Source organism: Oncorhynchus keta, chromosome 8 (genome assembly GCF_023373465.1).
Source record: "Oncorhynchus keta strain PuntledgeMale-10-30-2019 chromosome 8, Oket_V2, whole genome shotgun sequence".
Lineage (NCBI taxonomy): Eukaryota > Metazoa > Chordata > Actinopteri > Salmoniformes > Salmonidae > Oncorhynchus > Oncorhynchus keta.
This window is the reverse complement of record NC_068428.1, coordinates 21551016-21565790: the sequence shown is the minus strand read 5'-3', so window position 1 is coordinate 21565790 and position 14775 is coordinate 21551016. Positions and strand designations below refer to the sequence as shown.

Here is a 14775-nt window from a genome sequence, read left to right as displayed (position 1 = left end):
TCTAGCCAGCTCCAGCTAACACGGCTTGACATACCAACTTTTGACCATCACCCTCTCTCTGCCATCAGGTATTATTAATTAATTATCAGCAATTGTCTATATGGTGTAGGTAGCTAGATATAGCTGGTCCTTCCCTCCACTTAATAATGGCAAAGATGAAAGGAATTCAAATGGATTGTTCGCTTATTAAATTATGCTCATGGGTAATTAGTGAGTAAATGTGAGTGTACTCTATATCTGTAGAGCAGTAGGTGGGCATATGCATGGCCACCAATACACCTGCACCACTGGGTGCGATTGAAGCTGGCGGTGTTGACAGTGACACTACACATATAGCCAGGCACAACACTGCTGCCCTTCCCTGCCTTGCATGGTATTGCTCTGTATATACTAGAGTATAATGACATATTTCCCTATGTTTTTCCAGAGGGACAGTGTGTAATGTGTGATTAACTAAACTGACTTTACCTTTGACTCTCTCAGTGTAGAATCTTCATTCTCTATAAAGATGCTGGATATAGTCCCTTACATCCAACACATGTTCAGTATAGAAGAAGAACATTCATTGACACGGAACTGTGAGGTAAGGAGGTGTGTGTCTGTGTGCGAGGTAAGGAGGTGTGTGAGGTAAGGAGGTGTGTGTCTGTGTGACGTAAGGAGGTGTGTGTGTGTGTGTGTCTGTGTGAGGTAAAGGAGGTGTGTGTCTGTGTGTGAGGTAAAGGAGGCAGAGTGTGTGTGTGAGGTAAAGGAGGCAGAGTGAGGTGTGTGAGGTAAGGAGGTGTGTGAGGTAAGGTGTGTGTGTGTCTGTGTGACGTAAGGTGTGTGTGTGTGTGTGTGTGTGTGTGTGTGTGTGTGTGTGTGTGTGTGTGTGTGTGTGTGTGTGTGTGTGTGTGTGTGTGTGTGTGTGTGTGTGTGTGTGTGTGTGTGTGTGTGTGAGGTAAAGGAGGTGTGTGTCTGTGTGAGGTAAAGGAGGTGTGTGTCTGTGTGTGAGGTAAAGGAGGCAGAGTGTGTGTGTGAGGTAAGGAGTTGTGTGTCTGTGTGTGAGGTAAGGAGGTGTGTGTCTGCGTGTGAGGTAAAGGAGGTGTGTGTCTGCGTGTGAGGTAAAGGAGGTGTGTGTCTGCGTGTGAGGTAAAGGAGGTGTGTGTCTGTGTGTGAGATAAAGGAGGTGTGTGTCTGTGTGTGAGGTAAAGGAGGTGTGTGTCTGTGTGTGAGGTAAAGGAGGTGTGTGTCTGTGTGTGAGATAAAGGAGGTGTGTGTCTGTGTGTGAGGTAAAGGAGGTGTGTGTCTGTGTGTGAGGTAAAGGAGGTGTGTGTCTGTGTTTGAGGTAAAGGGGGCAGAGTGTGTGTTTCCCGATGTGCACTGTTAGAGGGTATGTATCTGAAAGCACTAACCTGTGTGCGTGGACGTGTTTAACTATACTATAATATACTATAATAGTATGCTGCAGCCCTCTCTTCAAGCACACAGACACCACCCCCCCAGAAAGGGATATGCCATGGTGTAATTTAAAAGTAGCTAAAAAAAAAATAACTGTGACCAAAACATTTTCATAACATCGTTTTCAAAATAGCCCAATTGCGGAAAACTGTGGACATGGCAACCCTGGTCAGATAACTCATGGTCCAATGACTACCTGTTAGCAGTATATGTCCCGCATTCGAAGCTACATCCATAATCGGTAGACGGTTATGATTGTAGAATCGCGGTTTGCATTGCGAGCAGTGTACAAGAAATTATTAAATCCAGCTTTTAGGATGCTACCCCCTCCCCAAATCAAAATGTAATATGGATGCCAATGTCTAGCTTTGCGTGCACACATTTCCTTTATTTCTCATGTGGGACAGCACCTGCCTGTTTTGCCGGACTTATTAGATAACAGACCGGTGTGCGCAAAGCGAAAAACTAACATTAGCATCCATATTAGATTTTGGAGCGTAGCATCTCAAAACTGGATTTAATAGAACCGTCTACCGATTATAGAATCTAGCTTTGGACCGGGGACACATGCTGCTAGCAGGTACGGTCATTGGACCATGACTTATGTCGAATGCAGTCGCTATGGAATGCCCTTAGACCTAGTCTCATTAAATAATGAAATCATTAATCAAACATCTAATATTGGGCGACCTTGGGTTTTCAGATCAGAACGATGTAAATGATGTTATTGAAATGTTGACTTTTTCTTGAATCCTTTATAGACAGAGGGGCAAATTCCTGTGGTCGCTGTATAGACATGACAGATATCATAGTGAGTCATGTAGGATATCCTACATTAGTAGATGTCCTATTCTTTAAGTTAATTTGTCATAGAGTTATGTTTCATGACTTTGAATGTTAAAAATAGCATCTTATCATGCTACTTTTAAAATGTCAATGATGTTTTGATCGTCTTTCCTTAGAAACTTCTGAAACGAGCCAGAGGGTGAAGTGGAGAGACCTTTCTACAACATGATTCAACAACCGATTTACCAGGCCTTTTTAAAGTCAAATTTGTCTGAATTATAAATTTAACCTGTGTTTTGTTTTATTTCCTTTAGTTTGAATCTTTAGTCTTTACTTATTTTTCAGTCGCTAGTCTTTATCTGTTTGCGTTTCATCTGTTTTGTCTGCCATTTAGAATTTGTACAATGCAGAGTATTTTGGAACACTTTTATATGCTGTCCAATTAAATGTTGTGTCCTGTAAATCTCTTTGGTGTAGTCCTAGTGGCCCCTGCCATGTTCCATCAAGCTGACCAGAATTTGTTTCCTGTCATACTATTTTAGTTCCCTGTCATAGAAATGTGCCTCTTTATCTTTTGAGAGGAGTGATATTCACCCAGTGCCTTTATCATTTTCTCTGTTATAAAGATGTAGCATTAATGAAATGCTAGAGAGCCCTCCAAATTAAAATTGGAACCTCAAAGCTAGTTCCTGTCTAATCAGGGACTGGTTTAGACATGGGACACCAGGTGGGTGCAATTAATTATCGGGCACAAGAGCCAGCAGTCCTCTGGACCTCATACGGTAAGCTTTGAATACCCCTGGCCTAGAGCCTTGTCTATCTCAGGCCTCCATCTTCTTTCCCTAACAGTTTGTCACGGTGGTCAGAGCTTCAGGCTGAATGCTTCAGACTGTTCACTAAGCATTGGCCTGCCGCCAAGACTTCTCCCAAATTCCTCACCTCTTCACGCTACATACATTATTCGGGTGTCGAGATGTTATCTCACTCATCTTTTATCACAGGGTTTTCAGAAGCCATGACACTTGACATGTGTGGTCTGCTGTAGGGATGTTACGTTTCTACATTGTTATAATCAGGTTTATTATGAGAATAACATTGAGGAAAAAATGCACTGTAATTATACTAATGGACAGATGCATCAAGTTTCTGTTTTTAATGCTATGCCTGCGTTCATCCACATGCATAATCATATTTTATTGGTTGACATGTTAAAGCCAGTGCAGAAAACCAACAATCTAAGACCCCGCCCCCTGCTTATCTCTCTTGCTTTTCCGCCCAGAGATGAAAGGATGGGAGACATCTCACTCATTTGTTCTAGTCAATGAACTAAGTAGACCAGACCCGGCTGCTATCATGTTGGTGTCATTGGGAGAGCCACCCCTTAAGTAGACCGGAACTGACAATTGTTTTCAATGGTTAACTTCCTGTGTAAGACATCTTCATTTATGTCTCCTCCCCCCCCCCCACAGCTGGGTTGATTTGCCTCCCTCTCTAGCGATTTGTTTTCCTCTGAATCTGATCTGGCGTTCCAGTGATGTAGGGGGGTTTCTGGGTGTGGAACCCCACCCCTCTGACCCCGACAGTCACATTGTCTGCCTGTGACAGCCCACCCACCTGTTTTTAAGTGATATTCGGTGGGAACTGGAAAGGCAAAAACATGATTTTCCCAACACTGCATGAAAGCATATTTATACAGCTAGAAGAGGGAGCTCTGTTCTGTTTTGTCTTATTATCAGTGTTATCTTGTCCTTGAGGGACCAATATGTGAACATTTCTGTAATTTCACTGGGGAAATAAAGTAGTAATTTTCTTTAATGTAAAAATGTGTGTGTGTATAGGAGAACCTGTTTTCAATTTGGTCTTAGACTCATCCAGCTCCAGTCTAGCAGCGTCTTTGGCTTTTGTCTCAACAGATAAATCCGCTGCAACGTCAACCCCATGAATGCGCCCTCTGATACCATTTTTGACATTTTTCCAGAAACCAGAAGTAGAACTTTAGATGAGATGTTATTAATCTCCCCCTCCCCTGCTGAAATGCACATTTTAAAAAAGCACTATGGTGTCCATCTAGCTAACAACAGACAATAAATACATTGTGTTGTTCAGATGAGCTCTAGGTGAAGTAAACAGGATATTAGCTGATAGTCATAAAAAAAATAAGAGTTTCTGAGCGAGAGAACACTTCTATGTAAAAGACACAAAGGCAAGTCTGTCGGGTGGTTTTTGCATTGGTTTGTGGTTCCCAGGCCATAATGTAAACTGGGAATCCAAACAATTATCCCTTTGGAAGTGTGTGTGGCTTTTGCCTGTTACCCATAGCGAACAGAAGTGGCAATGGTTGATTCTTTCTGACACCTTCCTGTCCTATCTGTTCTTCAGCTTTGTTTTGTTTTCTTGTCGGACGTTAGAAAGTCGCTCTGTATTTGAGAGTTTGGTTTTAGTTTTCTGGTAACATTCACTTCTGAGTTAATCTGAAACACACAGTCACAGCATCGTTTTGGGGCATAAACTTCAGGGAAAAGTCGTCAAGCTTTCAGTCAGCAATGTATTGTCGGAAATGTAGATACAAGGGGAATCCGGCTTCTTTTTGAAGTTTATATTTTTTCACTCAATCCAAGCTGCCAGGGTGACATTGACAGAGTGCCCGGTGTAAAATCTGTGAGGTGACTCACAAGTGCACTTATGCTCCTCTGTTTTAAATGAAACCAAATGCACTGACATATTTCTTACACATAGTCACCCAGTCATCCTCTTTTCATTAGAATGGGGGAAGACATGTGGCTGTGGAATGATGAAGGTATCTATGCAGATGAGGAGAATCCCAAGTAGGTGAAGCAGACTCAACAGGACAATACAAGTTAATAGGTCTACTTGAAGTGCTTACTTGAATATGACAACTTTTGCATTGAGAACAGGTGTGTATGTGTGTGAGAAAATGAGTTTGTGAGTGAGACTGAGAGAGGGGGAGAAAGCAAACTCGCTGCTAACCCAAAACCTTGCATTAGGTTTGAGGTGAGACTATCATGATGTTCTGAGATGTTTTCATTCCTTATGGATTCTGACGGCATGGGTGATTTCATGGAATTTTTCTTGTATTTTTCTTCTGGAAAACAGATTTGTTCTCTAGCGTGCATACTGGGGTTGGGACAATTGTGGATGATGTTCTTTTAACACAATTCTGGGGGAAAAATATTTTTCAGGTATTTTATTTACATCAAAAGGTGACTTAGCTGTTGTACAAAGAACCTTAATTCCAAAGAGGGGAAAAATGCTAATTTGGTTACCATTTCTGATTTGGATTCTGCACTTCTTGGATCTTATTAACGGACAATATTTCTCAAGACATCCACGACACAGACGTAAGTAGTCAACCGACACATTTTGATGGGACCTGATTGAAATGCGGACACCTGTTCTGCGTAATTATACGCACAGTCAACTCCTCTTCATACATGTGTAAAAGCATGGACATTACTATGTGGGTGCAGTAAATTGTACTTTCCGGGAACAATGCGGTCATATATTTTCATGGTTTATATGCGTTGGCTTACTATGTGAACATTGTAAAGTTTGGCTGAGGGTTTGATAAACCCCCTGATCCTGTTCTTGGAACATTAATGTGCCAGGTATAGTAAGTCACTACTCAGGTTTATGAGGTTGGCTGTATACATTGAGTGGAGAGCATAATGATTTGTGATAATGTAGGTCTTCCAAAAAAGACTGAAGTTGTATGGGATTCAAGTTTGACCAAATTTCACATGCACGTGCTCAAGACATGTAACTGCATCCTCTCTTATGCCGGAACACATGCACACGTGTGTGAGTGAAAGAGCGAGAGAGACAGGCACACACAGCCATAACACCAGCTCTTCTCTCCAGGTGGCTTAGTGGTGAGCAGGTTGTGTCATGCTGGCTGCCTGACATGCTCAGCGTTAAACGGCTGCCTGTCCTGTAAGCCCCGCCTCTTCTTCCACTTGAAGCATGATGGGATGCGGGAGAGGGGGACCTGTCTGCTATCCTGCCCCAGAGGTCACTATGGGACACGCTCCCCACATGTCAACACCTGCACCAGTGAGTCATGTGATGGATGAACAACACCGACACTCTTATGGAGTGTTGTGATAATAATGTCATACACAGTGTAATGCCCTGATCATGTATCCACTCTAACCATGGTCCCTGTCTGTGTCTCAGAGTGCAGGGAGGACTGTGTTTCCTGCTTCAACAGGAACTTCTGCACTCACTGTCACCAGGGCCACTACCTGTACAGAGGGAGTTGTGAGAACAGCTGCCCCGAGGGCCTGACCCCAAACGCTGCACTAAGAGAGTGCAATGGTAAGTCTATTACACTACAGCTGAACTGTGATCTTCCTTCATAGTCATAATGTGTTCAAAGTCTGGTTAAAACTAATAAGATCTAGTATTGGTCAGCCAAGAATCTGGGCTTGGATGCATTAAAATCACAGAAGACATATAAAGTACATATTTACAGTAGGGAGAGAGATCTATATAGAAATGTGTCTCTAACGTCTATGTCCCTCCGTCCCAGATTGTCTAGTGGGCTGTGAGGTGTGTGTGACGAGGAACACCTGCACCAGGTGTAGAGCAGGACTGTACCTCCTGCATGGCCAGTGCCATCATACCTGCCCAGGGGGGTTTGAGCCTGATAGACAGCTCATGGAGTGCATTTCTCAAGGTTAGTGACTCTCTGTGTTCCCCCATCTCTGTACATGCCATCCCAATATATCATTGATCGATCACTCTACAATGCAAATTTGAGTGTACATTTTGTGTATCTATCTACCCTACAATGTCATGCCCCACATATCTCTCTCAGTACACTGTCAGGTGGGAGAATGGGGAGACTGGGGTCTCTGCTTTCGGAGAGGGAGGGACTACAGGAATTTTGTGGAGGTACGAAGACGAGAGGTCCTACGGCACCCCACTCTGTACGGCGACCCCTGCCCCAAAGTCAAAGAGTGGAGGAAATGTGTCATCAAAGGGAGACCGAGTCCAGGTATACTGGTGATCAATGTGAAATGTTTGACTTATTTCAGTTTTCACACATCTTGCATTGTCCTCTCCCTTTCCACAGGAAGATCAGATGGCAAAGGCATTAGGCCAACAGAACATTGATGCAAGATCATTGGTGGGAGCAAAATAATAGCAAGTGGCAGATGTGATCCAAAACAGGATGGAAGGACAGGAGGACTGGATTAACTGGTTTGAAAGAGAGACCTCCATTGCCTGAACATCAGTCGTTTCTTGTCAGGAACAGTGTGCAACAATTTATTCCTCTATGTTTGTGACCAGCTGTTGGCCTGCCTTGGTTGAGAGACCTTGGAGAAGATAACATTATCATCTGCTCTAGAATTTTGTGTTCAACATTTTTTTCTTCATTATGACATGTCACCCACACGATCCATTCCAGGAAAAGGTCACTAACTTGATATGGACTGAATTGAGCAGTGTTCAAAAAGCAAAGTGTGTTATTCTAATAGTTTTTTTGTTTCTATCATGATGGTGGCAAGCCCACTTGTTCTAACATGTGTAGCATTTCTCTGTATAGCAAGTCAAATTGAAACTATTGATTCCTTTTCATGATTGCAATCATTGTTATAGACCTACATAAAATGTTTGTGTAGGTGATTTTATAGTAAATTACAGTATGTTGTCTTCACAAACATGACTGAATTTTTAAAACATTTACCAAAAAACGTTGTTAGGTGGAAAGCCTACTCCAAAGATGTCTATAGCTAGCTAAATAAAACAAATTCTATACAATGTGTTCTATACATTTTCTCCTACATTAAGGCGGCAGGTAGCCTAGCGGTTGGAGCGTTCAATTCCCTAAACCGACAAAGTGAAAAATCTGTCGATGTGCCCTCGCCCTTGATCATGACTCAGTTCCATTACACATAAGAGTCATTTGACGAAGGCGTGTTCTGTACGGGGATGCTCAATCTGAACAGTAACAAGCGTCGCTTGCTGTACGTTATTGGCAGCATAAGGACCTTATCTTCCATAGCAGAAAAAAATACAAGGTTAAATTTATACACACATTGGTACAGTTAGGGTTAGTGTTCTCATACCGCCATATCTCCATGTTACAGCGCTTGTTTGGGGAAAACAGACACCTATCTAGCATGCTCCGAACACCTGTGTGTAATGTACATGTGCAACTCGAGAAGTGTAGTTTTTTTTCGGTTGGAGACACCCATAGCTGTATGGATCTGTGCAAAACTGCTACTGTAAGTGTAACTTTTTTAGTTGAAGGATACTTTCTCGCTGATGAAAGATAAGGGCCATATGTTTCAAAAACGGTATTGCAAGCGATGAAAACGTTAAAACACAGTGTCGGGATTGTAGTTCACATGAGGCAGTTGTGGGCAAAGCTAATGCCTGAGAACTGTAAGGAGAACGCATAATGCTGCCTAGAGTTTTCAATAGCTCGATGTGCCCTTGAGCAAGGCACTTAAACTTGATTGCTCCATGTTCGTTTCTGATAATGGCTGGCCGTGACCCTATTCTCCTATTCTTCCCTGAGACACCCCTCAGGGAGTTGGGATATCAAAAAACACATTTCCATTTCACACTTGCATATAATAGCTGACACACTTGTACATGTGTGAAACAGGACAAATATAAGCACCCACATGTTATACGCAAGCAATAATACATGAGGCCATGTGTTAATGCCAATTGTATCATGGTTATGATGTGGTCACAGCCACGAGGAGAAGCTGACAAATAAAACCACCCACACGATATTCTGTATGATCAACCTCCTCCGAAGTTTGAGGTGGCAGACAGACCACGCAACGTCATCCCGTTACGTGTATGAATACACGGAAGGAGGAGGAACGTCAGTATTTTGCTTTGTTTTGGTAGAAGATATTTTAGTGATTAGCTAGCGTTTATAGGTCGAAAGCGATCAATAATTTGCGACTGGTCTAAAAACATCACTGAGCGATGGTCAAACGCTATTCATGACAGGTGAGTGTGGAGGAAATACGCTCGAGGTAGAAGACAGTCAAGCGGTGTGTCACTGACAACTGTGGCCTCCGAAGCTAACAGTAATTCGAAAGCAAAACTTGTCAACAAGAAATGGCTACTGTACAGAAGCTAACTAGTTTGATGGCGACATCATACTATTGATGTGTGTATTTAGTAGCTAGCTATGTTCTTTATGGTGATTGTCCTGTTCGCTTTAAATTAGCAAGATGGCTAACGTTATAGCAACATACCCTCTCTAATTATAGCTAACCCGTGTTTTTATCTCTCTGGGAAACGTGGGATTAAACAGACTCCTGAGTCTTGTCTCTTTTCAACAATATTTTTTTCCATAGAGAGGAACTTTGAGAGAATACAGAATTGACCCTGATGTCATCCCAGTAACTGCGCTTGAGAGAGTAAGTAGTTCATTTTTTTCCCATCATAGTAATTAGGACAATATGATTGACACAAAATATTCTAGCCAGCTAAATCATCTGAAATTCACATTTGAGATATTTAGGCATATTGCTAATTGAGTCTCTCGTGACAGCTTGTATGTGATTTTGTTCAACTGGGGGCTGAGAATATTGCTTAAAATTAGTCCGCAGGACTGTCTTTTTCTGTGTCTCAGCATTAGCTTAACGATCTGTCTTTCTGTCTCTCAGCATTAGCTTAATGATCTGTCTTTTTCTGTGTCTCAGCATTAGCTTAAAGATCTGTCTTTTTCTGTCTCTCAGCATTAGCTTAACGATCTGTCTTTTTCTGTGTCTCAGCATTAGCTTAATGATCTGTCTTTTTCTGTCTCTCAGCATTAGCTTAACGATCTGTCTTTTTCTGTGTCTCAGCATTAGCTTAACGATCTGTCTTTTTCTGTCTCTCAGCATTAGCTTAACGATCTGTCTTTTTCTGTCTCTCAGCATTAGCTTAACGATCTGTCTTTTTCTGTCTCTCAGCATTAGCTTAATGATCTGTCTTTCTGTGTCTCAGCATTAGCTTAATGATCTGTCTTTCTGTGTCTCAGCATTAGCTTAATGATCTGTCTCTCAGCATTAGCTTAATGATCTGTCTCCCCCCTCAGCATGGCGAGCTGTGGTGAGGTAGACCACACTGTGGACTCTGTGTCCTCTAAGGTGGAAGATGGAGGGGACGCCTGTACTGGTGACTCCCCCACCTCCCCTAAACCTTCGGCCAACCCCTTGCCGGAGTGTGCCATCTGCCTCCAGACCTGTGTCTACCCGGTTCGCCTGCCCTGCTGCCACGTCTTCTGCTTCCTGTGCGTTAAAGGAGCCTCCTGGCACAGCAAGCGCTGTGCTCTCTGCAGACAGGAAGTACCTGAGGACTTCCTGGAGCATCCCACCCTGCTGTCCCCAGAGGAGCTGAAGGCAGCAGCTGCAGGGGGGCGAGGAGGAGCCGGGCCGAGGAACGCTGGGGGAGACAATGCCTGGTACTACGAGGGGAGGAATGGATGGTGGCAGTATGACGAGAGGACCAGCCGTGAGCTGGAGGACGCCTTGGCCAAGGGCAGGAAGCGTGCCGAGATGCTGATTGCTGGCTTCCTGTACGTGGCTGACCTGGAGAACATGGTGCAGTACCGCCGCAACGAGCATGGTCGCCGCCGACGCATGAAGCGTGACATGGTGGACATTCCCAAAAAGGGTGTAGCCGGACTCAGACTGGAACCTGACTCCGCCCCGCCAGTAGTTGCCATGGCAGCTGTTCTGGTCACAACAGCGACAGTGGAGCGGTCAAGCTCTGCTGACGGGGAGGATGTGACTGGACGGTCACAGGCAGGCGGCTCAGGGGTTCTCATCCCAGCTCCACCTGTCAGACCCCCTACAGTCCTGGGGGCCCACCCTGCCACCCCAGCCTTCATGTCCCTGGAAGACTCTCTGTCCCAGCTCATCATCAGCCAACCAGAGGGGGAAGAAGAGGAGGATGAAGATGTAGCTTTAACCATGAGCCAGGCGTACGAGTCAGCATCTGGTAGCAGTGAGGATGAGTATGGTGGTGGTGATGAGGTAGGCCAGGGGTGGGACAGGGAGAGGAGGGGACGAGAAGTAGGAGTTCGACGGAGGACCAGATACAGACTCCTACAGCGGTGGCTCAGGGAGGTCCAGCCTGACAGACTGCCACCTGGTGGTGGGTCCTCTAGCAGAGGCCTTACTGTGCGCTCACGCAGCCCTGACGGTCAGTGCAGTGTCACTGAGGTGTGACCACAACTGGACCACTGTCTCTGCACTCATCCCGGCTCAGCAAAAAAACGCGTTCACTTCATGCCCATAGTGGTAGTGAAGAACCCAGGGGAAGATAGCAGATCAGCCATTTCCATTACATATACAGTTCAGTCAGGCACATATGCTAATCAATAGTTTATAATAATATGTCAGCCAGCAAGATTATGCAACATTGCACACAATGAAATAGCCCATACTGCTCCACTGTCTGCCACTGTAGCCATTTGAGCCCATGTTAACCATGCGTTGGTACTAAATATTTGAAGAGAAATGGTGAAATGATAACGGTTTGAGATTTGGAGGGGACTTAACCTTTTAAATGTAGCATCCCATCTCTAACCGGAGGCAAAAAATAATTATTGTTTTGCTGTACATTGTTTTTTGCTGTAAGAAATGTATTTTCTCATCTCTATTGAGTGTGTGCGTGCGTGTGAGTGTGTGTGCGCGTGCGTGCTTTTTTGTCTGTGTATTGAGGTCATATTCCATCTTAATATAAAAAGTGTGCGCTTGTGTTGTGTGAAAGGTGATGAGATTCTACTGGTAGAGAGGTCTTGAGTGTAGAGACGAGTGATGATTTCTATGACTTGTTCTAGTATTTTATGGAAACAGTTTGGATGGGAGATGTATTCTGAGTGTTAATGAGTCTGTTTTGAAGTTTGAACCTATTATTTGAACTCTTCTGTCAACAAAAAAAGTATTTTTGACTTATTTAACATATGTGTGTGGTCTCTAACTGTGTTTTCTCAAAAACAATAAAGTTTGTCTTTGACATTAATTGAAAAGTCACGAGTTCAATTTTATTGGTAACTTAATGGGAATATGACAATTATTGGAAGGTGATAGCTATTACATATGCATATGACTTTGGGTGATACAATATGCTCAGTGTGCATGAGTGTTGTGACTCAGCATTGTGAATTTACACCCGCAAGGTTTTTTTTATTAAACATTGTTGACCAGGCAGGTCAATTAAGACCAAATTCTAACATCAGCTCACTAGGTGGAAATGATGGGAAATGCTATATCAGGAGACTTCCTCACTCAGATGAAAAATTACAAAATGAAACGGATGTTGATGGAAAAAGATGGTTACTTGTAGGCATGAGAAACTCAATGACTCGTCTTTTCATCAAGTATAAAGCAGAAACGTTTGCATGACAAAGACACTAGTTGTTTGGATTGAAACATTGAAACATGTGAGTTACTCTATTCCTCCTGCCTCTGACCATACAGAATGACTAAGCAGCAGGAAAATTAGGGAATTGTTTTGCAAACTGAAACTGATCGGATGAAAATTGTGTAGATGTTTCCCTGGATTCACTTGGTGTGGATCTTGATGCGCCTGTGGATAAGCTTTTTATGGCGGTTTTGGAGCAGTGGATTCTTCTTTGCTGGGTGGCCTTTCAGGTTATCTCGATACAGGACTTGTTTTATGGGGATATAGATATAGATACTTTTGTACCTGTTTCCGCCAGCATCTTCACAAGGTCCTTTGCTTTTGTTCTGCGATTGATTTACACTTTTCGCACCAAAGTACGTTCATCTCTAGGAGACAGAACGCGTCTCCTTCCTGAGCGGTATGACAGCTGCGTGGTCCCATGGTATTAATACTTGCATATTATTGTTTGTACTGGTACCACTTTCACCTTCAGGCTTTTGGAAATTGCTCCCAAGGATGAAACAGACTTGTGGAGGTCTACAATTTTTTTTCTGATGTCTTGGCTGGTTTCTTTTGATATTCCCATGATGTCAAGCAAAGAGGCACTGGGTTTGAAGGTAGGCCTTGAAATACATCCACAAGTACACCTCCAATTGACTCAAATGATGTAAATTAGCCTACCAGAAGCTTCAAAAGCTATGACATCCTTTTCTGGAATTTTCCAAGCTGTTTAAAGGCAATGTTAAATTAGTGTATGTAAACTTCTGATCCACTGGAATTGTGATACAGTGAATTATAAGTGAAATAATCTGTCTGTAAACAATTGTTGGAAAAATGACTTGTGTCATGCACAAAGTAGATGTCCTAACCGACTGGCCAAAACTATAATTTGTTAACAAGAAATCTATGGAGTGGTTGAAAAACTAGTTTTAATGACTCCAACCTAAGTGTATGTAAACTTCTGATTTCAACTGTACATAGTCATTGAACACTGGTCACTGTAATAGTGTTTTATGTATGTACTGTGTTCCAGTCATGTCTAATCCTATATAATTTATTTAATATTTATTTACGGATTATGTGTGTATTGTTTTTTATTTTATTGCTTGGTATTACTGCACTGTTGGAGCTAGAAACACAAGCATTTCGCTGCACCTGCAATAACATCTGCAAATCTGTGTATGTGATGTCTAACTCCACCCACACGGTGTGCTCCTGCAGTCATCTCAGCAGCTTTGCCCTGCTCAAAGATAACCACCAGAGTCTGTGGTGATGTAGGTGGGTGCTTCCGTGGCTATGGCCTGTGTGGTCAAATCGCTATTCGTGACAGCTGCTTAATGATAGACGCCTCCAGCAACAGGAACATACAGACATTTCGGAAAGTATTCAGACCCCTTGCCTTTTTCCACACTTATGTTACAACCTTATTCTAAAATTAATTAAATTAAACATGTTCCTCATCAATCTACACACAATACCCCATCATTTTTTTCAAATGTATATTAAAAAAACCTGAAATACCTTATTTGCATAAGTATTCAGACTTTTTGCTATGAAACTTGAAATTGAGCTCAGGTGCCTCCTATTTCCATTGATCATCCTTGGGATGTTTCCAGCTGTGGTAAATGCAATTGATTGGACATGATTTGGAAAGGCACACACCTGTCTATATAAGGTCCCACAGTTAACAGTGCATGTCTGAGCAAAAGCAAAGCTCGAAGGAATAGTTCGAAGGAATAGTCTGTTAATTTCAGACATAGGATTGTGTTGAGTCACAGATCTGGGGAAGGGTACCCAAAAATGTTTGCAGCATTGAAGGTCCCATAAAACACAGTGGCCTCCATCATTCTCAAATGGAAGAAGTTTGGAACCACCAAGACTCTTCCTAGAGCTGGCTGCCTGGCCAAACTGAGCAATCGGGGGAGAAGGACGTTGGTCAGGGAGGTGACCAAGAGCCCGATGGTCCCTCTGACAGAGCTCCAAAATACCTCCGTGGAGATGGGAGAATCTTCCAGAAGGACAACCATCTCTGCAGCACACCACCAATCAGGCCTTTATGGTAGAGTGGCCAGACGGAAGCCAGTAAAAGGCACATGACAGCCCGCTTGGAGTTTCACAAAAGGCACCTAAAGACTCTCAGAATCTCTGGTCTGATGAAACCAA

At 43.2% G+C, this 14775-nt stretch overlaps 2 protein-coding genes across 2 annotated transcripts; both read left to right on the top strand.

Annotated features, from left to right (window-relative positions):
• The first annotated feature begins 922 nt into the window (after nucleotides 1-922).
• LOC118387203 (R-spondin-3-like) lies at nucleotides 923-8005 on the top strand. The gene is made up of 6 exons (XM_035775370.2): nucleotides 923-3005; nucleotides 6103-6294; nucleotides 6418-6558; nucleotides 6773-6919; nucleotides 7061-7240; nucleotides 7319-8005. The coding sequence occupies exons 1-6, from the start codon at nucleotides 2939-2941 to the stop codon at nucleotides 7357-7359; spliced, it is 768 nt and encodes a 255-aa protein (XP_035631263.1). The 5' UTR covers nucleotides 923-2938; the 3' UTR covers nucleotides 7360-8005.
• Nucleotides 8006-9014: 1009 nt separating this feature from the next.
• On the top strand, nucleotides 9015-12239 carry LOC118383121 (E3 ubiquitin-protein ligase rnf146-like). The gene is made up of 3 exons (XM_052523832.1): nucleotides 9015-9219; nucleotides 9573-9635; nucleotides 10298-12239. The coding sequence occupies exon 3, from the start codon at nucleotides 10299-10301 to the stop codon at nucleotides 11430-11432; it is 1134 nt and encodes a 377-aa protein (XP_052379792.1). The 5' UTR covers nucleotides 9015-9219; nucleotides 9573-9635; nucleotide 10298; the 3' UTR covers nucleotides 11433-12239.
• The last annotated feature ends 2536 nt before the right edge of the window (nucleotides 12240-14775 follow it).

What these genes read in the sequence shown, in the direction of transcription:
- LOC118387203 (XM_035775370.2), top strand. Translation starts at nt 2,939, where the DNA reads ATGGGACACCAGGTGGGTGCAATTAATTATCGGGCACAAGAGCCAGCA. An exon ending in AGTCCTCTGGACCTCATACG is followed by an intron (nt 3,006 to 6,102) that starts GTAAGCTTTGAA and finishes TCTTCTCTCCAG; the next exon opens with GTGGCTTAGTGGTGAGCAGG. An exon ending in ACATGTCAACACCTGCACCA is followed by an intron (nt 6,295 to 6,417) that starts GTGAGTCATGTG and finishes TCTGTGTCTCAG; the next exon opens with AGTGCAGGGAGGACTGTGTT.
- LOC118383121 (XM_052523832.1), top strand. Translation starts at nt 10,299, where the DNA reads ATGGCGAGCTGTGGTGAGGTAGACCACACTGTGGACTCTGTGTCCTCT.